Raw genomic sequence first — 24,665 nt, forward strand, 5'->3', positions numbered from 1 at the left:
CAGTGCTAAGGCACAAACTCACCAACTTCCTATATGAAAACACAAGAAAAAAATCTAACGTTTTGGTTCCAAAGTGATGACATAACAATAATACTAAAAAGGTTTTAATTTTCAGTAACCCAAACATTAATTAACTAGGGAACATAACAAAGCAAAAATAAATAAATAAAAATAAATTAAATTAAAAAATAAAAACCTGACAAGTAAGCTCTCCCTGACTACTTTTTTTTTTAAATTTCAGTGAGGCTGTAAAATATGTCAATATCTTCGTTATATATATATATATATATATATATATATATATATATATATATATATATATTTCATTGTAAACAAGTTCTTTAAACAAAAGAAAGCTCTGAGAGCGCTTACCTCTGACGCGGTAGGTCCCTGGTTCGATTCCTGCTCCCGACAAATAGGCTTTTGGTGAACACTGTAGTTGTGGTTATTCTTAAGACTTTCCAGTTTCCTTACATTTTCTTGATTCCACCATTATCATGTATCTCATCGTCACCTTCTCTCTTACATTGATGTACAATCATGGGGCGTTAAACTAAAAGAAAAAAAAATCTTGCAAATATCCTAGTAAAAATGAGTTTTCTAAACTACACTAGTGGCCCCGCGTAGCGTATTCGCTAACGCTCTCGCCTTCGGTGCGAACGGTCCCGGGTTCGATCCCGGTGGGGGAACTCGGTCGAAAAAGTATCAAAAGATTTTAAGTCCAGCCATCCTGAATGAGGTTTCCTTGGCTTTTCCTCATTCACAGCAGGCAAATGCCGGAGTGGTACCTAACATATAGGTCCCAGGCCGTTTTCTTCCTTTAGTTATGCAATTATGTTAAGCAGCCCTGTAGTAAAACTGCTCCAAGTAATAAATCGTCACATATAAAACGGAATGAATAAACACATAACATTCATTTTGCTACCTTGAAATGTAAAATGTTTCAAAACATTAATATTCAAAGATTTCTCAAAATTCAGATTCACCCATTCCATTGTCCTCAATCATTAACGAGTTTTACAATAGTAAGAATTGTATTCATAAACTACATTACTTACTTAGTACTATATTAAAGCAAGTTACACTAAAAGAATATATAATTAATGGAATATTTAACTAAAGTAATAGTTAACTAGTGTACTTACCCAAGCACTTGTTTCCTTCCTCTCTTCTTTTCCGTTTGTAAACAACCTCGTTTCGCAAGCAAAAGACGGTAGTTCAATGACGTCAGCCATGGCGAAAGAAAGAGGTGTCTATAGGCGGCCTGGATCTCACACACAGATGGACGTATTTAACATATAGCTGAAGTATTTAACATACGTATACGTATGTAAAATACGGAAGATTGTTAGATGTCAGACATCCTGCAGCGACATGATGTAATATCTAAGCGGGTAAAAGGCAGTACCTATGTAGTATATGGATAAAGTACGCTCCGTACAGATTTCCTTAGTAAACATAACGAATCCTTGTATTTGTACAATATACCGCTGTCCGGATAATGGATTTTTCTCAGTGTATATTTGAACCAGAAATCAGTAAAAGCACATCATTAAATTTCCAGTTCATTTCAAAGCAAATAGCAAAACAATTTCCCATAAAACTCAATGAGCTAGCAGTAGAGTTAACGTATTCTATTATATGGCCAAAAGTAGTTGTCAAATTCATATCGAAGATTTTTTTAACACATATTTCGACTTGTTGAGGTAGTGTATGGGCCGGCAATTACGTAATCATGGGAACGAATACACGAAAGAGAAATGATTTGTTGTGATTGGTTCTTATTGGCATAAATTTAAGTACGTTCGCGTTGATCTGATTTGTACTGGTTGATGTGTAATAACGAATAAAAGTTTAGTAACTTCAGATGTGTTAAAACGCACTTCTCAGCTCCGAGAACGTCACGTAAGGAAAGATCATCAAAGATACAATTTGAAAATACTCTGTGAGTAATTCTGTATTTTTGCAAGACTTTGTATACTTTCTAATAAAAATTAGCCGGAAACATTTAGCTACGGACATTTCCGCTCAAACAATTCATAAACCTATAAGACATTTATAAATGGACTGATTCAGAAACAAGCCATCTTGTACTTTAGGAAAGAATCAACTGCTCCAATAAAAATCATCTTGCATGCGTAATCTTTTGTCGACGTAAGAAACTTTTTCTCTTTCTTTATTTCTTTTAAGCAGAAATGACTCACCGTTTCCTATTTCTGAAATTTATGAGATGAGAGCTGTCTGTAGAACGTAAAAATGTGAAAAATTTATGAGGTTTCTAGTCTTGGAATACTAGTTGTTTGCAGAATCATTAAAAAAAAGATTTTTTTAACTATTTAATAAAACTGGAAATAAATATTTATATATCCTTTTCGCATTGTAGCTGAAAGATACTTCAGTAATAAGAACAAATGATAAAGCAAGTCAAGATTACAGCCAATAGTTGAATTATTGTCAAAACAGTAACATACAAATCAGAAATCAAATCAATCGATCGCAATGTATCGATGAAAACATCCATTTATTGATAACTGCTCATCCTCCTTGTCTAGTTATAACGATAATGATAAGCAAATCTAGTAATCTTCAAATGTTACAATTTCATTAATGTAGATGCACGCTTTTTCCTTAATGACCACATAACGATTCCAGTAACCTTCAATCGAAATTCGATCACGAAGTTTATTTTTAGATCTGGGAAGAACGCTATAAAGTCACTGACGCTTTAGTGATTCAAGTCTATAATAGAATGACTCATGAATGAAATTGGCAGAAAAAAGTACTAAGTTAAACATAAAACTGCTTATTTGAAGATTATTAATCTACTCCTTTCCAATTTATCTATAAAGTGAAAGGCATCTTTTTGTAATTTTCCAATGTCACGAATACAACACATTATTTCAATATACTTTTATGCGTCTTACAAATCTTTTTTAGTTGAAATTCCTGATTTTATGTAGTGTGTCACCAGGGTGGATTAATGTTTCATTTTATGATGATGATTGTATCTTCACAATTCTTTTTAGATAGCAGTTGAGATTTTGATCAGAGTGGAGGCCCCTAAGGTTATAGCCCAAGGCCCGAGGCTAGAGACCTCTAAGCCCCATCTTAATCCGTCCTTGTGTGTCACTGAACAGTTCTGCTTGCGTATTTAGTTATCTTCTCTTTTCTACATCTAATGTAATAGTGTGGTTCTATGTCCGTATACGTCACCTGAAGACATTACTCCAGACGGACAAATACTATTAAGTTAAATAGGTAATTACAAGTTTTTCCCTGAGTTATATTTATTCAAACTCTGATGGAAATACGAGTACTAGAAGAAATGATACATGACAGAAGTGTGGCATGCAGTCAATCTAGATTGTGAATTGTTGTTCAATATTATTATACATATTTAATAAACTGGTTGGTAATGTTACCAAAACAACGGGCATGTCTAACAGGCGAAATTATTTAGGAAAATTGTATTTGCGAAGATTTTTTATTGACACAATAGGAAAGAGAAGAAAATTCAGGGCAAACTACATTTTCCTGATAATTTAGGATACTACTACACACTAGATGTAACAAAAGGTTTATTTGGAAATGTCATTTTTCCTTTAAACTTTCATGAGTCTGCCTCATGGGTCCTTAGGTATGCTTCGTACAGTGACAAGTACTTCATTATTAATAGAAACAAAATTATAGCGATAGAATATGAATAAAGTGATGCCCAAGCGACCGAATGTGATAAGAAGTTTCTTATTATAGAGATACGTTAAGACTAAGTAAAAGTCTCTATCTCTAATGAAACGAATATTAATCATTGAGAGAAACCAGAATAGTAAGTGATGTAGTATACCACTATTGTATTACTAGTTTTTAGCAGTTGTTAATACATACTGTAGCTACCAAAATAATGGAAACGCCTATGTAATGTAACATATACATTTTTGTGAGTTAGTAGCACTGATGCACAGATAAGCAGTTTACACAGGTTACTATCAGATTTTGCTACCAAATAGTACAGTATATTTGTAGCTGTTGCTCCATGAGACTATATTGCATTCGTTAACTTAAACAGGAAAATACAGATGGGTAAACCTAATGCCATAGTGCTAAAAATCTATTCTACAAATCCATTTTTAGTACTTCGAAATTAAACGCATTGAACCATGTCTAAATACGAGGGGAAGTAAAAAATAAAGGAACTTGAGAAAGGTACATTTATTCTAACAATGAAAAACTGAAACATTATTTTTCTACATAGTCTCCCTGCATTTCAAGCACTTTTCCCAACGTTCACAAGTCTTTTTGATTTCGTCGGAACAAAATTTTTTTGGTTGCACCTATAACCAATTTTGCACCGCATCAACGACTTCTGCATCGGTTGCAAATCTTCTTCCCCTGAGCGCTTCTTTCCATGTAAGATGCAATACGCTGAACCATGACTGGAATGTAAAGTATTGACGATTTCGTTCACTGTGATTCGTCTGCTTTCCATCATCATACCCTCAACGACTTTCAAATTGTCCTCCGTCGTTGACGTTGATGGCCTGCCCGATCTTTCCTGGTCACATAAAGAAGCTCTTCCTTGTTTGAAACGCTCTATCAATTCGTAGTTCTTGCTTCGCGATAAACAGCTGTCAATATACTGTGCTCGCATTCCACGAATAATTTCCTCCTTGATGTAGACCGACAATGGAGCTATCATGTTTAACTGCCACACTCCAACGACTAACACGGGAATAAGAGTGATACGTTGCATAGAAGTGTTGCAGACGACACTAGTTCAGCGCTGAATACTAGCAGTGTTACCAAACCCTAGTGCGAGAAATTAAGCTCTTTGCTTTTGACTTCTCCTCGTATTTTATAAAATATACTTCCAGGATACAATAATTTAAGTCCTCTTAAATATTTTCCGTATCTTAAAAATCAGTTGTAGATACTTTCGACAAATTCCATATAATTGCTGTTGATTGATAAAACTGCTATAAGAATACCATAACTGATGTTATAAAGTTAATATTTTGAGATTTTGTACAGTCCGCAGTAAAAAAAATCCTGCATCATGAGCATGTAAGTTCATTGCAAAACGACGAAGTATTTTGCTCCAAAATAAGTGTGCAGGGGGAGGACGCCGAGGTTTCTCCTGGCGTGATTCGTGTCACTTAGACGATATGTTGATTCCCTGCGCTGTTAGGCATAGTTTCACAATAAACTTATATGCTCATGTTGCAGGTTTTTTGCTGCGGACTGTACTTAATTGGTACCAAACATGCTTTGAATCGTTTCAAGAGTAGTATAATTTGAACTACGGAAATAAGCGACATTAATAATCATACACTTCAACTTAAACATCATTTTCTTTTCTCTTTTTGTCACATTATTCTTCTTAAGGTCCTTGATTAATCTACAGCATAGAACTAATGATCGTGCCACTAGTGAAAGATGCCCACACTTGGATACATTTCTAATTAAACTAGGTTCAAATACATCCATCCATGGAGTCAGAATAACAGTTACCTCAAAGTTGAGATATTTATATTTATTTATATCCGAAATTTGAGATTACTTTTCTAGGCACCTTATGGGCGCATTACGTTTAAAGATGGTTCCATTGGATCTTGGGTCCTCAAGTTGGTGTAAAAAGTGCAGCTTGAAATTCATCGTACGTACCGCGGACACTTTCACCTAGAGGCATGATCATTAGTTCAAACAGTGAAATGAAATGAAATCTTTGAGTTTTATGTCCCACGGTTATGAAGGTTAGGCTAAAGGAGACGGTGATGATGAGTAATGAATGAAATGGTGGAATGAAGAAAGTGGGAGGAAACGGGAGAACCCCGAGAAAACCCACGCACACGGTGTTTGTCCAACACAAAGTTCACTTGGCGGGGGCTGGGATCGAACCCGGGACCCCAAGCACCAGAGGTGAACGCTCTACCACTGAGCCACCGCGGCCCCTTAGTTCAAACAGTGTTAGTTAGTTAGTAAAGGGGAAGTATCTTAAACATGCCGTGATTTTTAAGGTTCAAGAGCGTCAACTCAAAAATCCAGCGTGTCCTTGAGAAAGTTAATCGATGACTCCTTTCATAGAAGTAATTGTAATTTCCATATGATGTAATTTGCTAAATTGTATGTCGCACTAAGTGTCATTCATTACCTCGTTTGTTTGTAACATTTCCTTATCGCACATTGGAGACAATTCATAACAAAAGAACTCATAATGCTTTATGTGTTTATGTCGGTATGTGTATAAAACTTTGAATACTATGTTCGCTGCGCTTTTACTGATTCACAAAGTTATGTAACTCAAACCATTGACAGTATTCAGTACGCTTTCCGCTACTCTTTCATCATTCATGCAAGTTAATATAAAGAGAAACAATCACAAGGACAGTGCATACGTACGTATATATATATATATGTACAAGATAAATAGATAGAAGGATATAGATATATAGTGCGCGATCTACAGAAGTCTTCCGATCTGGACTAAACTTGGCATAGAGGTAGACCTTAAGTTACTTAGTAGTACGCATGTGAAATATTTTCATGTGTAGACGCTGGTTTCTGAGTTATTAGAGCCATCAGATTTGGGGTTTGGATTTAAGTACAATTTTTCAAAACATTTCAATAAATTGCTATTTAGAAGGAATTACGCAGAGACATATTACCACGCTCTAGAATGTACTTTCAGATTAAAATATACTTCCAGAAATGCTCCGCTCCCAAAAAATAAATATTGTAATTTCAAATATATTTGTAGTTACTGAATTTGAAGATGCTGTTGTTGCTGTTGCCCAATCTCTCTTGATACAATGAAAATTTTATATTTTGATGGAGTTTTAAACTTAGTTGTAAGTTAGATAGGCCAAATTGTTGAGAATAATCTATCCAGCACTCAATCTCTGCTACACGGAGTCTCATTATTTATACGGAAGAATTACTCAAAAAAAAAAAAAAAAGGAAATTAGTAGGCCTATATATTGTAATACTCTGTATGTGCAGAAACGTCCACATCAAAAATTTCTAATCTAATAAATTAATTTATTCTGTAATACATATAAGGAGGGGGAGAGCTAGATAAATATGCCGCCTCTAGGTTTTATGCTGCCCTAGGCTCCAGCCTACTCACCCTACATTGGAAAATACATGGAACAAACCTGTTAAACATTAATTTACGGTCGCAAGTTAACCCATTAAAAGTTAAGTAAATGTAATGTGTACTTTAAACAAAGATTTGGTTAATCTAGTATGAAGGAAGACTTTTTCCGTAATCGGCAAAATCAACCCTAGTTCTATCTGTCTCAAATAATTCAAAAAGAACAAACGATAATGTTTGAAAGTAGGCAATTGAACATTTACAAAGCACTATTCAACAAACTAATATATGTTCCTAAAACTTTTTGTACAGTGCAGAATTTATTTATTTCATAAGGACAACACAACAGGCTTAATGTCCAGTTAAAATGTCGTATACATAATTATTTAACATACACTATTACACATATATTATGATATATATACACAAATATACGTTGTTTAATTATTCAGAAGTTATTGCCAGACAACTCTTTTGAACTTGGTTTCGGACATTCTGAATACATCTACTACATGAAATCTAATCATTTCGTTGTATGAAGCACACATTCTCCACAGAGGAGATTTATGTAATATGTGAATTCTTGCTTTTCTATAATAGAATGTTCCAGTGTCTTACCTGTTGGGATATGTAATAATACATCAGAAACTAATTTTGGACAATCGATTTTACCGTTAGAATTTTCAGTGGAGGACATTATGAAGTCATAAACTATACACCCAGGTTTCAAAGGCTTATAATAAAATATCTGAAAGCCTTTCTAATAGCATGTTATTGATACTATCTGACTTATGTTCTAAATTCTAGATATTCTTTATATTCTCCAAGTAATTGACTCTTCTTCTTCTTGCTCTCCAACCTTTCCGACTTATGTGGAGTCGACGTTTCTGATTCGAGTCTTCTCCATAAGACCTTCTGCCGAAATTCTTCCTCAGTTACACCTTTCTCCCTGTTGTCGTTCTTAACCATATCTATGCATTTCCTTTTCGGTCTTCCTCTGTCTCTCTTCCCATTCATTTTCATTTACTCTGCTGACGAAATAGTCATTTTTCTTCTTATTAGATGACCAAACCACTGCAATCTTCTTTCTTGGATATTCTAAGATATCTCTACAACCTTGGTTGTTCCCCTTACTCCCTCATTCCTCATTCTGTCTCTTCTCATATCGCACATCCAACGCGGAATTATTGTTTCGGTGACATTCATTCCTTTTCTTACCTATGTTTTCTATATTGCCCATGTTTATGCTCTGTCTATCATTGCTGGCCTCAGCACTGTTTTATAAATCATAATTTTATTCTTTACCGTGATTTTACAATCATACAGAACGCCACATACTTGTTTTAAAAATTTTGTCAAATCTTTTGCATTCTGTGAGTTATTTCCACCTCCATATTACCATTCTTGGGAGCAGATATTAGAGCTGTATATTAACACCTTGTATATTAACATAGCTCATTTAATCCACCCAAATGATAACATTTCCATTATTTAATCTCCCAACATAAACTACAAATGATTATCTCCAGAAATAGCATCATATACTGGTAATAGAAATTTGAGCATAACGTTGAAACATTTACAGTAATAATATATAAAAATCTCTTCTTGTTGTTTGAATGTCTACGAGTCATATTTTAATGATACACTAGACTCTCGCTTATCCTGGCCTCTCAGTAATCCGGCGCACATCCAACCAAAAACACGTGCACCATGAATTATCGTGCACATGCGCAACAATGCTTAGTAAAATAATGCTTTATATACTGTACGTATTCGAAATTGTAGCATTCTTTACAGTTCGGAATCATGTCTTCTAAAAGGAAACACGTTACGCTAGACCTCAAGCAAAAACTCGAAATTTTACATAAGTTAAATCGAGGTACTTCGCATAAAGCCATTGCTGCTGAGTTCAATGTTGGACGAGTAACTATTTATGACATCAAAAAGAAAGATGTTATTCGACAGTACTCAACACAAATGGATAGTGAGTTAGGAAAACGGAAGGTTATGCGAAAGAGTGAGAATGAGTGAGAATTTCTAGCTGTTCAGAGAAATAAATGTCAGACACTCAATAATCCGGCACCCATATGTGCCAGGAATGGCTGGATTAGCGAGAGTCTAGTGTACTTCTTTTGTACTCCTTGATATTTAGTTAGGCTTCCGCCAGGAAAAAATCTGTGAACGCTGTTGCGTGTATCATAAGCAGTCGTTTGTTAGCTCCTGTATCATATTCTAACATCTTAAATTCTACACAGGTACTCATGGTAATATTCAAAAGTAATTGTGGGGACTTAGAATATTAAAAGTACTACTATTATTGCTGCTACTACATATAGTAATAATAATAATACAATGAAAAAATTTTTTAAATCTTCGACAAAGAATAAAAGAACTTCAGATGATCTTTCTCTTTCACAAGAAACATGTTCTTCCACTGCGTTCTTAGCTTTTCGTGCAGTAAATATGTCAGTGCATACGTTCGAGAGAGTAACAAACACTTCTAGTATCTCACATATAAATATTTCTTGCTTTCTCGTAAGTAATACGCAATAAATTATTACGAGGAAGCACTTTAATTTCACTTCTCGTCTGAATCAGTAAAGCTAAAGATACAAACCTCTCTCGCTTTTTTTTTTTTTTTTTAAAGTCTGATTCACCATATTTATGATCCGAGCAATGGTATTTGGAAGGTCAGAACATCCGTCCATGACGATATGAGTTAATTTTTATTTTATGATTTTCCTATGTTATTTAATTTACGTAAGATACACAAATAATAATGTTAATTTTTAACGTTTCGAAGCAAAGTATATGTTAGAAATACAAGTTATCTTATACTAGGGTGACTAACCGTCCCGTAAAAACGGGATTGTCCCGTTTTTTCACTACCATTCCCGGTGTCCCGAAAAAGTCTCCTGGGACGCCAAAATGTCCCGTATTTACATTACATAGGAAAAATTTTTCAAATCGCTAAAATTTTCTAATTTATATTATTATTTTCTAAGCTATGTGATTATATTGGGATTACTGAGCAACGTCATTACGACGTTTGCGATGGTGGATGTGCTGGCTGTACTGTTTCCCCTCCCAGGCGTCCCTACTCCAAGACTCCCACTCCGCAGACGACAGTGCAAGGGCTGAAAGCTTACGAAAATCAAATGTAACCTGTTTTTTCTCTTTGTTTTGGGCGGTGGAAGATTGAGGCGCTGTCATCAGTACAGTACCGTGTTTCCGTGATTTGACTTAAGACATAACGTACTTTTATTTACGAAAGGGGAACAAAAGTATAGAACCATAAAACTTAAAGTAAAAGAAAACTAGTTGTAAGTGAAATAATGTTTAAAAGTAAAGAAAAAGCAAATAAAAGAAGTTGGAATCCGATGATGATTTGCTGAAAGTAGTTTGTTATAAATTCTGTCGGTGACAGATCTGATCGCTCCAGCCACAAACTCGATACATGAGTTTAATATTGTAGTTGCCTGTCTTTCCGCTGTGTAATATTATCTTCGGTCAGGTCAGAGTGAGTCCAGCTTCAAATCAAATAGGACGTGTAGCGGTTGTTTTGTTGTACGAACGAATTGTTTATTCTGTTACTTTCCGTGATATCTCCTTAACAATGCCTAAGCGTGTGTGCAAGTTTAAGGAGGAGTATTCTAAAGAGTGGAACTATATTAAAAAAGGACGCTATGACAATGAAGCCGAGTGTACAGTTTGCAGCAGTGTTTTTAGTATTGGACACGGTAGTCGTTCAGACACAACAACACATCAAATCAGTCAAACATAGGAACAGACTGAGTGCGCCAAGTTGCAGTAAGTCTCTTAACAATTATTTTATAAAACAAGAGTCAAATGAAGAAAGAAAAGTGAAAGCTGCTGAGCTAACTCAGGCCTCCATACGGTAAAACATCATCACAGTTTTAGGTCAAATGATTGTAACAATAAATTAAACAGTCTTATGTTTAGTGACTCATCAATATCATCGAAGTTCAGTTCTGCCAGAACAAAGCAATCGGCTCTGATAACTGGTGTTTTAGCTCCATTTAGTTTAAAAAAATAGCATTGAAGAGATAAATAAATCCCCCTTTAATGGCATTTCAACAGATGCGAGTAATCATAAAGCCATCAAAATCTTTCCTTTTGTAATTCAGTTTTTCGACATAAACGAAGGGGTAAAATCAAAGTTATTGAAATTTGCTTCCTTGCCCTGTGAAACATCAGACGAGATATCTAGTTTCTGCTTGAACTGTATTGATGAGTTTAAATTAAATAAAAACAGTTGCACTGCGTTTTGTGGTGACAATACAAACACAAATTTTGGAGGTTTAAACAGACAGGGCAAATGTAATGTGTTTGAAAAATTGAAAGGTAATTTACATGGAAATATTGAAGGTGTGGGTTGTCCAGCACATGTCTTACATAACTGCGTAGGTACAGCTGCTGATAGATTAAGTTGTGACGTAGAAAGTATTGTTATCAAGCTCTTCTCATATTTCTCTGTATACACAGTACAAACAGAGAGGCTAAAAGAATTTTGTGAAATGGTTGACTTTGAATTTGGTACTATTTTGTCACATTCCAAAACTCGTTGGTTGTCTTTGACGCCTACAGTAGAACGAATTTTAAAATTGGTTGATGCTTTAAAGGATTTCTTCTTAAGCGAGGAGAACGCTCCGAAAATTTTGCTTACGTTTTTTAATAATCCTTTAAGTGAAGCATACTTATGGTTTATCCATAGCCAGCTTAGTACTTTCCACCATGGAATTAAGAAAATTGAAAGAAGTGCAAGAAGTGTTATGGAAGTCAGTGATGTATTGGAAGGCATGCTCAAAGTTGTCATTTAATGTAAAATCTGTTTTTAAAAGGAATGAAATTACGCAACAAGAGAAAATCAACTTCAAAAATGAAGTTAATGACTTTTATGAAACCTGCATTGAATATCTAAGGAAGTGGAGTGTATCGTTCTCTACTTTTTCAATATTCAAATGGATGCTGTTAAAGGACATCCCCAGCTGGGGACAGGTTGAAAATAGTGTTGCGTACTTCAAGAAGAAAGGTATTGAAATAAATGATTCTATGCTATTCGATCAAATGGCTTCGTTGAAGGATTTTGTTAGTAATAATATAAAGCAGTGGAACGAGGAAGATAAAAAAAAAAGAAAAAAAAACGCTCCAGTGCCACGAGAAGTGGGTTTGTCATTTTAGGTCTGAACAGAACTCTGAATTTTTAAAGATATGTCAATATGTGTCTGCGATCTCTGATCATAATGGCAATAATAAAAGAATATTTTCGCTCATGAACATTCAATGGACAGACAAAAGAAACAGGATGTGAGTGGAGACCCTTTCTGCAATTCTTCAAGTACTATACAATTTCAAAATGGACTGTTGTGACTTTTATAACTTTGTATCAGAAAAAAAAGGAAGTTTTAAAGATGGCTGGCAGGGACAACAGTTAAGTATTCTCATGAATCTACTTCATGAAATGAACTCATGTTTTGCATTACATTATTTTCATGAATATATCTCATGTTAATCATTTTTATAACTGAGAAATGTTTCATATATTTTTAGTAGTTTTCAAATATTTCATCGTTTTAGTATGTAATTAATCCTGCTACCTTTTCAATAGGTTTCAAAATGGAAAAAAATGTAAATTTGCCCTTTTTCTGAGAGATACGAAAAGAGAGAGAGAGAACGGAGAAGCTAAAAAAAATATATTTAAGATAGCAACCTATCCAAAAATAAAAGGTGTCCCGGTGACGATTCTAGGTGACGATTTGGTCACCCTATCTTATACAGTTGTCGTTTTTGTAAGTTTCGAAAAAACAAGTGTTCTCCTTACAGGTCAGCATTACTTAGTTGCTTCTTTTTAACAATCGTTTCTTAAACCATACCACTATTATGAGCGTGCATGAGGTCTAATTATGTAAGATAACCAAACATTAATTTCATTGTTATTAAAATTGTATACATTAATTTAAATACAGTAACGCTCGTTGTATTACATAACAGCGTCCTCAGTTCCTTATTGAGAGATCCTAGGTGTAAACCCTGTGATCAAATATCCTAAATTTTTCAAGGTTTTTCTCTATCCAGCCAGGAAAATGTTGAGATAGTACCTGAAATATATTGGATGATTTCCTTTAAAAAATTATTTTCCAATTTCATTGTTAATACACATTATAAAACAGAATTAGTAGTTCCATCTTGATATATCACGTTAAGTAACTAAAATAATTTGGCATATTGAAATGTTATGCTTCCTTCCTTTCTTACGTTTCTTTTTTCTTTTTTATAGATGTATACAGTATTATGAATTGAAAATATGCCATACAATTTAATTAAATGCCTGAGTACGAATAATAGGTTTCTTCGAAGGCCTAAACTTATTTAAATCTGATTTATTATAAATATTTCGATGTTACTATTGTTTTACACTTATTAGCAAGCCCGCAAACCACAGGGGAAACTAGTGGGGCCTGGCCGCCCCCTAAACTTTTTATGGCCCCTCCAGACCTTAACACAAAATGCTATTATTAATACAAACACACAATTTAGCTATTTGTAAGAGAATTTTTAATGACTAGGCCCCCCTAACATATTCATGCTTCCCCCCCCCCAAAAAAACCCTATGGCTGGTTGCGGGCCTGCTTATTAGTGCTTTCCAGCTTAGGTCATATTAGATTTGATGGAAAAACAAAAAAGGCTTGAAAAACAGAAGGTATACAGATCGAGAACTGTACCATACATATGATCTTCATGTAACACTACATTCAGAAAGTAACTAGGCGTACGTAAATTACGTTTGATTACAAAATACCTGCAGATCTAAGTCCTTTCCTTGTATCCCTCATAGATTTTGAAATATTGTTGGTAACAAGAATCACAATCTACAGCCTCCATTTCTTGTACCTGTGAATCCATTAGAGTGCACTTTCTACATTTTAAATAATGATAGGTCTGATTGTAAAACTTGATTATATTCATTGTGCTCTTGTATTCAACTGCTACACTTTCCTCAAAATAATCTAACCATCATAAATAATATTAGAATTTAAGTGTTGAAATTTCTTGAAAATAAATTAAGGAGAGGAATTTGAGCACGTGATTAGAAGATGCGATCTTGCACATTAATGTATAACATGAAACATTTTTATCCAATAAGTTGATTCTTGTGGTTTCATTAACTTTTTTGAGCACGCCTCTCAAATAATCTATACTTTGATACTTGAAACACTTTATAGTCTACTAGTAGAACAACTTATTCTAAATGTATGAGCGATACAAATGGTGTCAGGGCTTATGCATGCTTTGAGCCTTTAAAAGTTAGTCGAACGTCTGCAACGAGTGAAATGTTGGATTAAAGAAAAAGGAAACGTTATCTTCCCTCCACCCAATTTAAATGTATGTAGACGTATGTTGCCTACATCCAGTACACTAGCCAAGCTTTTAGTTTGGGGATGTTCTATGGAAATGGCAGTAAATATTTGAACTATTATTCCTTACTAAAATGCTAAAATCTCAAAATATTTGATGAGTATGAGCAGTGGTTCAAATCCCCTTTCTAGAGTTGTTTAGCAGATGAGACGATACAAATTTCGTGTCAGAATTCTTCTAATAGAGACAGATATACTTTCCAATACGAGACATCATTGTTTCGACACATTTTCAACAGCCTTACGTCTTCTCTCGTTAACAACTTTACCTCTTACTATTATCTTTACCTGGTACCCATTACAACTAACGTAACTGCAGTTGGCAAATACCGATTTTGATATAATATGAATACCTTTAAAACAGATTAAGAATACAACGTACTCGAAAATTAATTTTAAGTTCTCCTATGCATTAGCAGACACCAAAATTTTTATTTCTTAATTTAACACCCCTTTTCAACACTAAGGACGTGTGAGATATGACCTACTGATTAAAAAGTGTTACGAAGAACTACTGTGATTTGTATCTGAGGCACTGGATCGAACCAGAACTACGCCCATAGGAAGCATGCATATTAACCGCTCGGTCACGACGAGAGGCTCTACACCAAAATTTGTCTGGCGTTAAAAAGAATATTAACTGGCCGAAACAGCAGTCTATAACATTATTTCTCTATATTTCAACAAATTAATATATATACATAAATAAACATCTGTAACATATACAACTAACGGACAACAATTTTAAATACACATATCGTTATAGTCTCAACAAAATTCTATATAATATAAATAATATGTGTACGTAAATGCAAAGTACATATTGTATAAGTTTAGTTTATAAAATCACTGTCACATAGCAATTAACTTCGTTATATTCGAAGTATTTGTTCGTAATAACTTTTTCTTAAGTTCGAATATTGAAAGTTATCGTGTATCTAACGTAGTTTAATAGTTTTGTTCTATCAATCAACGTTATATGTTTTGTAAAAATTACTTTCAATAAAGTTTCATTTATTATTTTCAAAAGTCTGATTTTTTTGGAATTATTTCGTTCTCTAAAATCGTTGATCACCATCTGGACAGGCCATGTGACCATTTCCGACACGGCCATTATTAGCTATATCGGTTTTGCCACCGCCTCCAGAACTCTCTCTAGTTTTAGACTTCTCTTGGTTGGTTTCCAGTTGCGATTTGCTGAAACCAACATCATCTGATAGATGATTTCTCGACAACAGAGCCAACCACATGCGGTGAAAACAATTACGGAAATTTTCGGACAACACCCCATACAACACAGGATTGATAACGGTGTTTAACAATGCTATCACTAGTGTCCACAAGAAATCGTGAGACCTGAGAAAGAACCTGGTGTCTTCATTTGGTCTGCTTCCATCTAGGTAAATAAGGATCATCATAATTGTTATTGGTAACCACATAAGCAGCACAACTACTACGTTAAGCAAGAGGACGCGTACAACGTGAAGATGCTTATGAAATCTGACCTCTTCGTGTTGGGTCAAAGAACCTCTTGGCTGAGAACTTTTGCGGAACGCAAGTCCAAGACCTAAACCAACCAGCCCGCTAATACTTAACTCACTGTCACGTCTTTCGGAATCCGGTGCATCTTCTAGAAGAGTTGAACCAGGAGCTGAATTCACCACACACGGGGACGCCCATCTGTTTCTAGTATTGAGTAACTTTTGGAATATCTTCTGGTAGTGGAAAATCAGCAGACCCATTGGGCAGATGCAAGCAATCAACAACACAGGTATGATGAAACAAAGAGAAACCGTAACTCTATCGCTTTTTGGAAACACCATAGTACAAATGGTTTTTAAATCACCATCTAAAATCCGTATTGGTTGTTCTCGGAACCAAAAGGCGACGGGAAGGAAAAGGAGACAGGCCACTATCCAAATTCCGATCATTAAGAACAGAGAATGTTTTGCTGTTATGCGACTTCTATAAGGAGGTACTACGATGCATCTGTATCTATCGGCGCTGATCAGAGTCAGGGTCCACAAGAGGACAAAGCCACATACGAACTGCAATGAAAAGTAGAAAATTCATACATTAGAAATGTCAAATGAGTTTTATATTTATATTCATTTGTATATATATACGACAATCTAAATATCCCACAAAAATTATATATGCAGGCAAGTTTATAAATAGATACACAATAAAGCATTTGTATTGGTTGAGAAAACTCTTAACTTTACTGGGGAAAAGGGGGAATTATGCTCTGAATATCATTTACAACTGTACAACACAATCTGAACAGTATACAACACGCCCCAAATCAATATTATGCTGTAATAGGAGTTGTTTTGAGAGTTATTTAAATAATTGTACCGGTACTGCAAAAAGATGCATAAATACTGTAACTATAACTTACATTAAAATACAAATGCTGAGCAAAGCACCGTTTTATTATAAAATAATAAAATAATGTGGCAGTTTCGGATATCTAACATATCCTTCTTCAGACACTATCGAAAATAAATGAAATTGCATATATATATATATATATATATATATATATATATATATATATATATATATATATATATAGAGAGAGAGAGAGAGAGAGAGAGAGAGTCATTGTTAATAATTTTTAAATTCTTTTAACAGACATATATAACAGAAACACTGAAAATTCTGAACGCTGATAGGCTAATCAATAAAGAATCATCCAATCATAATAGAATTTGATCAAATTGATACTAAACACCAAGATCCTCCCTGGTTCAGTGGAAAATAAGCTACAAATTAAGACTTTCCAATAACTTGCCCCACTGCTCGTCGATTACTGACTATAACTGACTGTGAATCTTAGTAAATCTCCACAGATCTATACAAAAAATAAAAAATCCTGACTGACTGACTCGTAGGCAAAACCTCTTAAACTAGAAACTAGAAATTTGGACAGAACATAGTATTTGTGACGTTAGGTATCACGACGTAGAAAAGGGCTGAAATGAAGGATTGTAATTACTATAACAAAATGTTCTTATCTAGGAATTCATTACGATTAGAGACGTAAAAATTGATATTTGAACTTCTCACTTAAATTAATTAAATTTGTGTTTCAGCGGCTATTCTTTTTTTTTTTTTTTTTTTTTTTTGACCTCAGAGGAAAGGAAAAGTGATTGAAAATTTGAGTGGAACAGATGAAAAAGGGATTGCAATTATTATAATAAGATGTGGACACCTCGTAATTCATTAAGATTAGAGATATGAAATTCCGTATTTAGACATTAAGTTGAAATTTGGAGATTTTTCACTTTAAATAACAGAATTATGTGTTTAAACGTTCGTTTTAATTCATCTAGTAGAGAAGGAAATAGGATCGAGATTGTTCACTAAGATGCCTATATCCTTCGGTTTAGACAAATGAAATTTTGTATTTAGATTTTGTCATCTAAAATAATCAAACACGTATTTCAGCGTGAGGTTTTCTTGTTGTTTAACTTAAAAAGGGAGGAAAAAGGTATTGGGATGCCCATCAAGTTCAGACGAATTCTATGTGGAATATGCAGAAGGAGGAATTAAAATTTTCCATTCGGTATGGAGACACTTGCTACTTCAATTATAAAATTTCAGATTGTAACTATAAATGTTTAATATATTGTTGAGGTAGGAAGAATTTTACTATTTCTTGCTTTACTCCACTTAGGCATTCGTTTATCCGAACCTTCTCCGAGATTCCTAAACCGTTTTAAACCAAATTTGACATGGTGGTTTGAGAGTGTCGTAACGGGGGTCATATGTCCCGATTGGACATACCATTGAGGAATAATCACTGCATAACGGAATCTCCAAGATATTGCGAGGGACCACGACAAAGAGACTTGGATACGCACCCAGCTATGTCCGGCCCAAAATAAAATTATTAATCTAGCATATCGATGCATATCTAGTTGGTAATGCCAATAGATGCAAGGGCCGGAGTATCCTTGCCATCTTTTACCTTTTATGAGACCGACTTTCGATTATGTTTCTGTTTCTCTTGATGGAAAACCGCGAAATCTTTGGTTTTCCAGCTACTTGTAGCGTTGACAGGATTCGTTGTTTCACAAATAAGTTCCTTGTTTTTTCTAGCATCCTCCGCTTACATACAGTGAGCTTTGAGACCTGAACTTCTGTTGTATCGGTAAACACCAGTTTCCACAACATATTTAATAGCTCAATAGATCATTCTTACTCACAAATCTTACTTTAGTAAGTGGGATAATATCACTATTGTACACCTGGAAATGCTTTCAATCACAATGTTTCGCGTTTCTATAATTTTTGCTTTCAGAATGTTGTGCACTACAGTTCGGCAAACACTGACTGTCTACTGCATCCCATGATAGCATGGTGTATACAATCCTCGCTCCTGTACCCAGTGGTGCTAGCTCTAAGTTTGTGAATCATATCTGATGAGTACACCATTAGGTTTTATGCAATTACATAAATCTTTGGATGTTTTGTTGTTCAAACGTATGCTTTGTTTTGAAATTCAATACAAAATTCATTTTAACAAAACAAACACCGACCAAAGCTTAAAATAAAGTGTGTTTTAAGCTTTGGTCGGTGTTTCTTTTGTTAAAATAATCAATCCAAAGCCATGGATAGTCTTACTAACAAAATTCATCACTGCACAAAATGTTGTAAAAGAATACTCTACAAGATTTCGTCTTTTGAAAATGGGTATAAAAATGGCTGATTGAAGATATTGTTTCGTCCATCTCCTCTTACTAAACCTTAATCTCAAAGATTTGTTTTCCTTACATGACCTCTCATTTATCTTTAATAGGGGTTAATTTGTACAATTGAAGAAATAGTTTGCTCGCATTCCTCTTGGAGTCTCCGTTCTCTCAACCCTTCACAAGAGGAATACTTTGACAGCCATCATATAGAAATTAACAATTAAAATTATATTGAGCAGATTGCAGATGTAGTCCAATTGTATGATTTGTGCATGGTTGTCAATTAGCTATGCGGAATGTCTATTTTTGAAACAAGTTACCGTACCATCTGTAGTTTGCTGGCCTTGAAAGAAGCAATAAAAGGACAAAGGTTTGTTTTTATGAAGGTGATTGTGGAGCTAATGTAATAATTTAACACATGTGAAAGACCGAAAATATCGCTGTGCCTATGTATAGAAAGACAGGAAGTATCACGTGCAATTTGGCAGTGCAGTGACTTTTGGAACATAATATTTTTACGACTTCTTCTCATGAAATATGACTCGAACTTAAGTATAATGGATAGCACATTTTATAGTTTGATCATAGTTTTAGAGACAATTAACCAATTTGGCCAACATTCGTTTCCTCCAGGGGTCTACTTCAGCATTAAAACTATTTAGAACATATTTTTTAATCTCAGGAAGATGTCGCAATTAAAAGTTCGATTAAAATTATTTGTATACTGGAATGTACTAAACAAAAATACACATAAATTAACACTTATTTTTGAAAAATAAGTCATAACTAGCTGTTTACTTATTTTAAAGTTACTTAGGTTCTAATTTTAATAAATGGTTCAGTGAAACATGCAATTTAAAATTTCCTATGTGAAGATTCGAAGTTGTAATGATAAATTGAAACTGCTATCCCAGAAGTTGATGTTCTTACAGATTATTGCTTTTCGTATTAGTTTCGTTATTAGTTTTAGGATTTGGTTCGTCTTTTCTATATAAACTGTGTTTCTCACTGTCAGTCACAATGGCGTAGTCAATAAAGTGTCTTCCTATCAAAGAGGGACCCAGATTTGATTCCCGATGGTAGCAGGATTTATTTCCTCATCTGTCATTGCTCGTAAGTAGCTTAAAGATTCAGCAAGCTTCTGTAAAAGGGAGAACTAGGGTAAACCTAAGGAAGAACTCGAGTCAAACTGAAACTTTTTCTCTCACAAGTATCATAAGAGACATATGCTATAGTTGTGCTTATAAGATACTTGTACAATCCCAGAGCTGAAAACGGATTTTAAAGGGACATTTTCCTGTTTTTATGATTTACAATAGTAATGCATTAATCATGCTTTGTTTGCTTGTAAACAACATTATATTGGCTGTATGAATAATTAAAAGTGATTTTATACATAATTTTAAAAGTAATTACCAAACAATTTATAATACTGATCAACAATTTGAAACGTTTTGTGTGGTACATGGACAAAAATAGGGGTTCTTAACGAAATCTACCTCCTGGATACGAAAATGACAATAAAATGCTCGTAACATGTAAGATTTTTGTGTGACAGAAGCGACTTGGATTATGGTGAAAGAGACAAAATAATCTAATATGTTGACACACAATTTAAATTATGTCACTATTATATTTATTTAACTATGGAATCTGATTACAGAAAGCAATCATTTTACAGTTAAGACAACACAAAATACAATAAGCTAATGCTAGTCCAATAAAATTACCTTTTGACTTAAATACTTTACGATAAACCATTTTCATCCTCGGCAATTTTTAGATTTGATTTAATTTACTAAACGAAAATTCAGACCTTAATTTAAGTTACAATTTAGATCATAATATAAATTTTTATGTAGTGCATTAATAAATCAAATTTATAAAAAAAATACTAGCATATATTACCCGCTTCGCTGGGTTGAAATTAAACTTTAAATGCACAACTCCGGAACTCATGTCTTTAGTACTCGTGAAATACGCTGTTTTCGTTTTTAATGGCATCGATTTAAACGGCACCGGAAAGATCATTTATAATCTCTGCGACCCCGAAAACCATGGATTTTACACTAATATTGGTCATTTTCGATCATTTTATTATCTCCCCCTCTCCCAAGTTGCGGGGCTGAATTTGGTTTTAAACGGGATTGGAAGTGTCACCGGTTATCTCAGCGACCCCGGAAACTATGGATTCGTCACTAATATGTTTTTTTTTTTATCAGTTTCATGTATTTCCCTTTCCTCCTCCCCCAAGATGCGTTGCTGAATTTGAATTTAAACAGCATCAGAAGTAGTGTCACTGTTCATATCTGCGAACCCAAGAACTATAGATTCAACACTAATATCGGTTATTTTCGACGATATATATATATATATATATATATATATATATATATATTCTTCTCCACATATTGCTGGCCATGGCATCGGAAGTGTCACCGTTCATCTCAGCGACCCCCAAAAATATGGATTCAACACTTATATCGGTCATTTTCGACCATTTTTAAATATCTCTTCCTCACACTCCCCCAAGATGCGGGATTGAATTTGAATATAAACGGGATGGAAAGTATCACTGTTCATCTAAGCGACCCAGAAAACTGTAAGTTCGACGCTGATAGTGGCCATTTTCGATCATTTTTATATATCTCTTTCTCCCTAAGTGGTGGGGCTGATTTTGGATTTAAACCGGATCGGAAATGTCACTGTTCATCTGAATGATCCCGAAAACTATGGACTAGATACTAATATTGGTCATTTTCGATCATTTTTAAATGTTTATCCCACTCCCCTTTCCAACTATCTGGGCTGAACTTGGATTGAAACAGCATCAGAAGTGTCACTGTTTCTCCCATTGACCCAGAAAACTATGGATTCAACACTAATATCGGTCATTTTTGATCATTTTTAAATTTCTCTCCCCGTCGTCTACGTTGCATTGTCAAAGTAAATAGCCTAAAGTAATCCCTGTCCCTAAGTCACGTATGTTGAAAATTTGATTGAGATAGGTCGGATGGTTCAAGAGTGATGAAGTCACAAAGGCAGTCATTTTTATTTTTATCTTTTTACACATATATATCCCCCTCCCCTAGGTTGGCTCGTGAAAGTGAAACAACAGAAAACACCCAAGGCCCGACCCTCATATATGTTAAAAATTTGATCGAGATTGGTTGGGTGGTTCCAAAGTTATTAGGTTATATTAGTTTTTATTTATACGTCCCTCTCCCCTAGGATCTATCGTTAAAGTGAAATTACAAAAATATTTCCAGATCCGAACCTCATGTATCTTGAAAATTTGATTGAGATTTGTCGGATAGTTCAAGAGTTATTAAGTTACAAAAATAGTCACTTTCAGTCTTATATAAATTGATTTTTATATCTCCCCCTCCTTCTCCTCTACGTTGTTTCATCAAATTTAAATCTTAAGAACGATTTCAGGCCTAAACCTCATCTATGTTGAAAATTTGATCAAGATCGGTCGAGTGGTTCAGGAGTTATTAAGTTTTATTTATTTTTATACCCCCTCCCCCTTTCCTCAGTTCTAACATCAAAGTGAATAGCCTAAAACCAGTCCAGCCTCGAACCTCATCCATGTTACAAATTTGATCGAGATTGGTCGGGTGGTTCTGGAGATTTAGAGTCACAAACATAGTGATTTTCAATTTTATATATAAAGATAAGAAGCGTTTTTTCATAATTATAAAATTTATCATTAGCTGAAATATTCATTCTTCTCACGGGAAGGATAAAGTTTATTCAATATTAAAAAACTGAGTGATAGTAATAAATAAGAAATAGCAATTCTTTTGTCGTTTCCCCTGTTAATATTGGTCTAATAAATAAATAAATAAATAAATAAATAAATAACGAAAAGCAACGCTTTTGACGTTGTCCCTGTCAAGATTGGTAATAAATAAATAAATAAATAACGAATACTAACGCCTTCAACGTTGTCCTTCTCAATATCGGTGAAATAAAAATTACCGAAGAGCAACGTCTTTGACGTTGCCCCTGTGTGTTCCTGGCCCAGCTGCTATGTTCCTTCCAGCCTAAATTTGAGTTTAAATTTCATCGGGATGTGTAACCAATAAAGCTTAGCGATCCGGAAAACTGAGGATTCGACACTAATATCTGTCCTTGTGGACATATTATTGGACATTTTGGACATATTCACATACCCGTAACCCTCATGATGATGGGGCTAAATATGGACTTGAATGGCATGAGAAGTCTTAGTATTTATCTCCGTGACCGAATTTAACACTAATATAGATCATTTTGAACATATTTTTCCGCCTTTCCAACTCCCATGACAATGGGGGCTAAAGTTGGATTTGAACTGCGTCGGGAGTGTTAGTATTCATCGCAGCAACTCCAGAAAACTATAAATTTTGCACTAATATCCGGTATCCCGGGTATTTATCATTTCTCTTTATGCATATATTTTGACCTCCCTGTTATTAAATATTTAATGTCTTACACATCCTCTAGTAGTATTAAACTAAAATATGAAGCTACCGAACAAAGTATTGCAAAAATGACAAATGATTTTTTTTAATTACAACTATTTTTTGTCTTGTAGTGCATGTCACTTTCTCTCACTGAAAACCACCACAGTTAACTATCATGTGAGGATGCCATCTACTTTGATATTCCTGCTCCATTTCCTAAATATCCTCAATTAATTTTTCTCCTTTGATCGTCGTTAACATCTCCTAAATTCTCAGGAAAAAGCCCATTGTTTCACGGTGCTGTGTGATTCAATTGCCCCACTGTCTCACAAGCAAACAAAAAAAAAAAAAAAAAAAAAAACATTATCCCCCCTGGTCAATAAACAGCCTCCATTCTTCAGGTAATATATGTTGAAAACCTAGTGCCTCCGTTACACTATTTATATCTGTACAAATACAGAGGGAATTTCCCATGACATAATAATCCGGAAATTCTTCATATCTGTTCCTGAAATTGAAATTCTAATGTTGGGATCCAGTAAATGCAACTTATTCAGTTTTGCTCCGAGCAACTCAGTGAGACTACGATCTCTCATGAAGTCGTTCAGTCAGGTTTGATTAATTAGGAAAGCTTTCTTTTCAGGTTCTGGGTTGCAACTTGGGTCAAAGGATGTGGATGTTTCAGGCAATTCGTGTATTTGTTCTGCTGGAGAGGATTCTTCTAATTCTGAAGGTGGATGGGGAGTTCAGATCAATACAATACAGATTATATAGCAGATGGAATATTAGGGTACTCATTATTAGATTTAGGTCTTCTTGAATGGATTCTAATTTTTTTGTCAGGCAGAAATAACAGTCTTCTGCATGACTGTTGGGTCCACACCAGACCATTCACACCGCGAGAGGTATAGCTCGATTTTTGTCTCCATTCATCCACTTACTAAGATTACAGTAACAAGTTACGTAGCACACATATGAAGAGCTC

General features: G+C 34.5%; 1 protein-coding gene across 1 annotated transcript in view; it reads right to left on the bottom strand.

Moving 5' to 3' along the window:
• Positions 1-15,187: 15,187 nt before the first annotated feature.
• Positions 15,188-24,665, bottom strand: part of LOC145688429 (neuropeptide Y receptor type 2-like) — a 46,690-nt gene continuing 37,212 nt past the window's right edge. Inside the window, exon 2 of the mRNA XM_081762653.1 lies at positions 15,188-16,577. Within this exon, the coding sequence (XP_081618779.1) occupies positions 15,588-16,577 (990 nt within the window). The 3' untranslated portion in view covers positions 15,188-15,587. The remainder of the gene's footprint in view (positions 16,578-24,665) is intronic.

This window comes from Thermobia domestica, chromosome 1 (genome assembly GCF_964235325.1).
Source record: "Thermobia domestica chromosome 1, izTheDome1.hap1.1, whole genome shotgun sequence".
In the NCBI taxonomy this organism is placed as follows: domain Eukaryota; kingdom Metazoa; phylum Arthropoda; class Insecta; order Zygentoma; family Lepismatidae; genus Thermobia; species Thermobia domestica.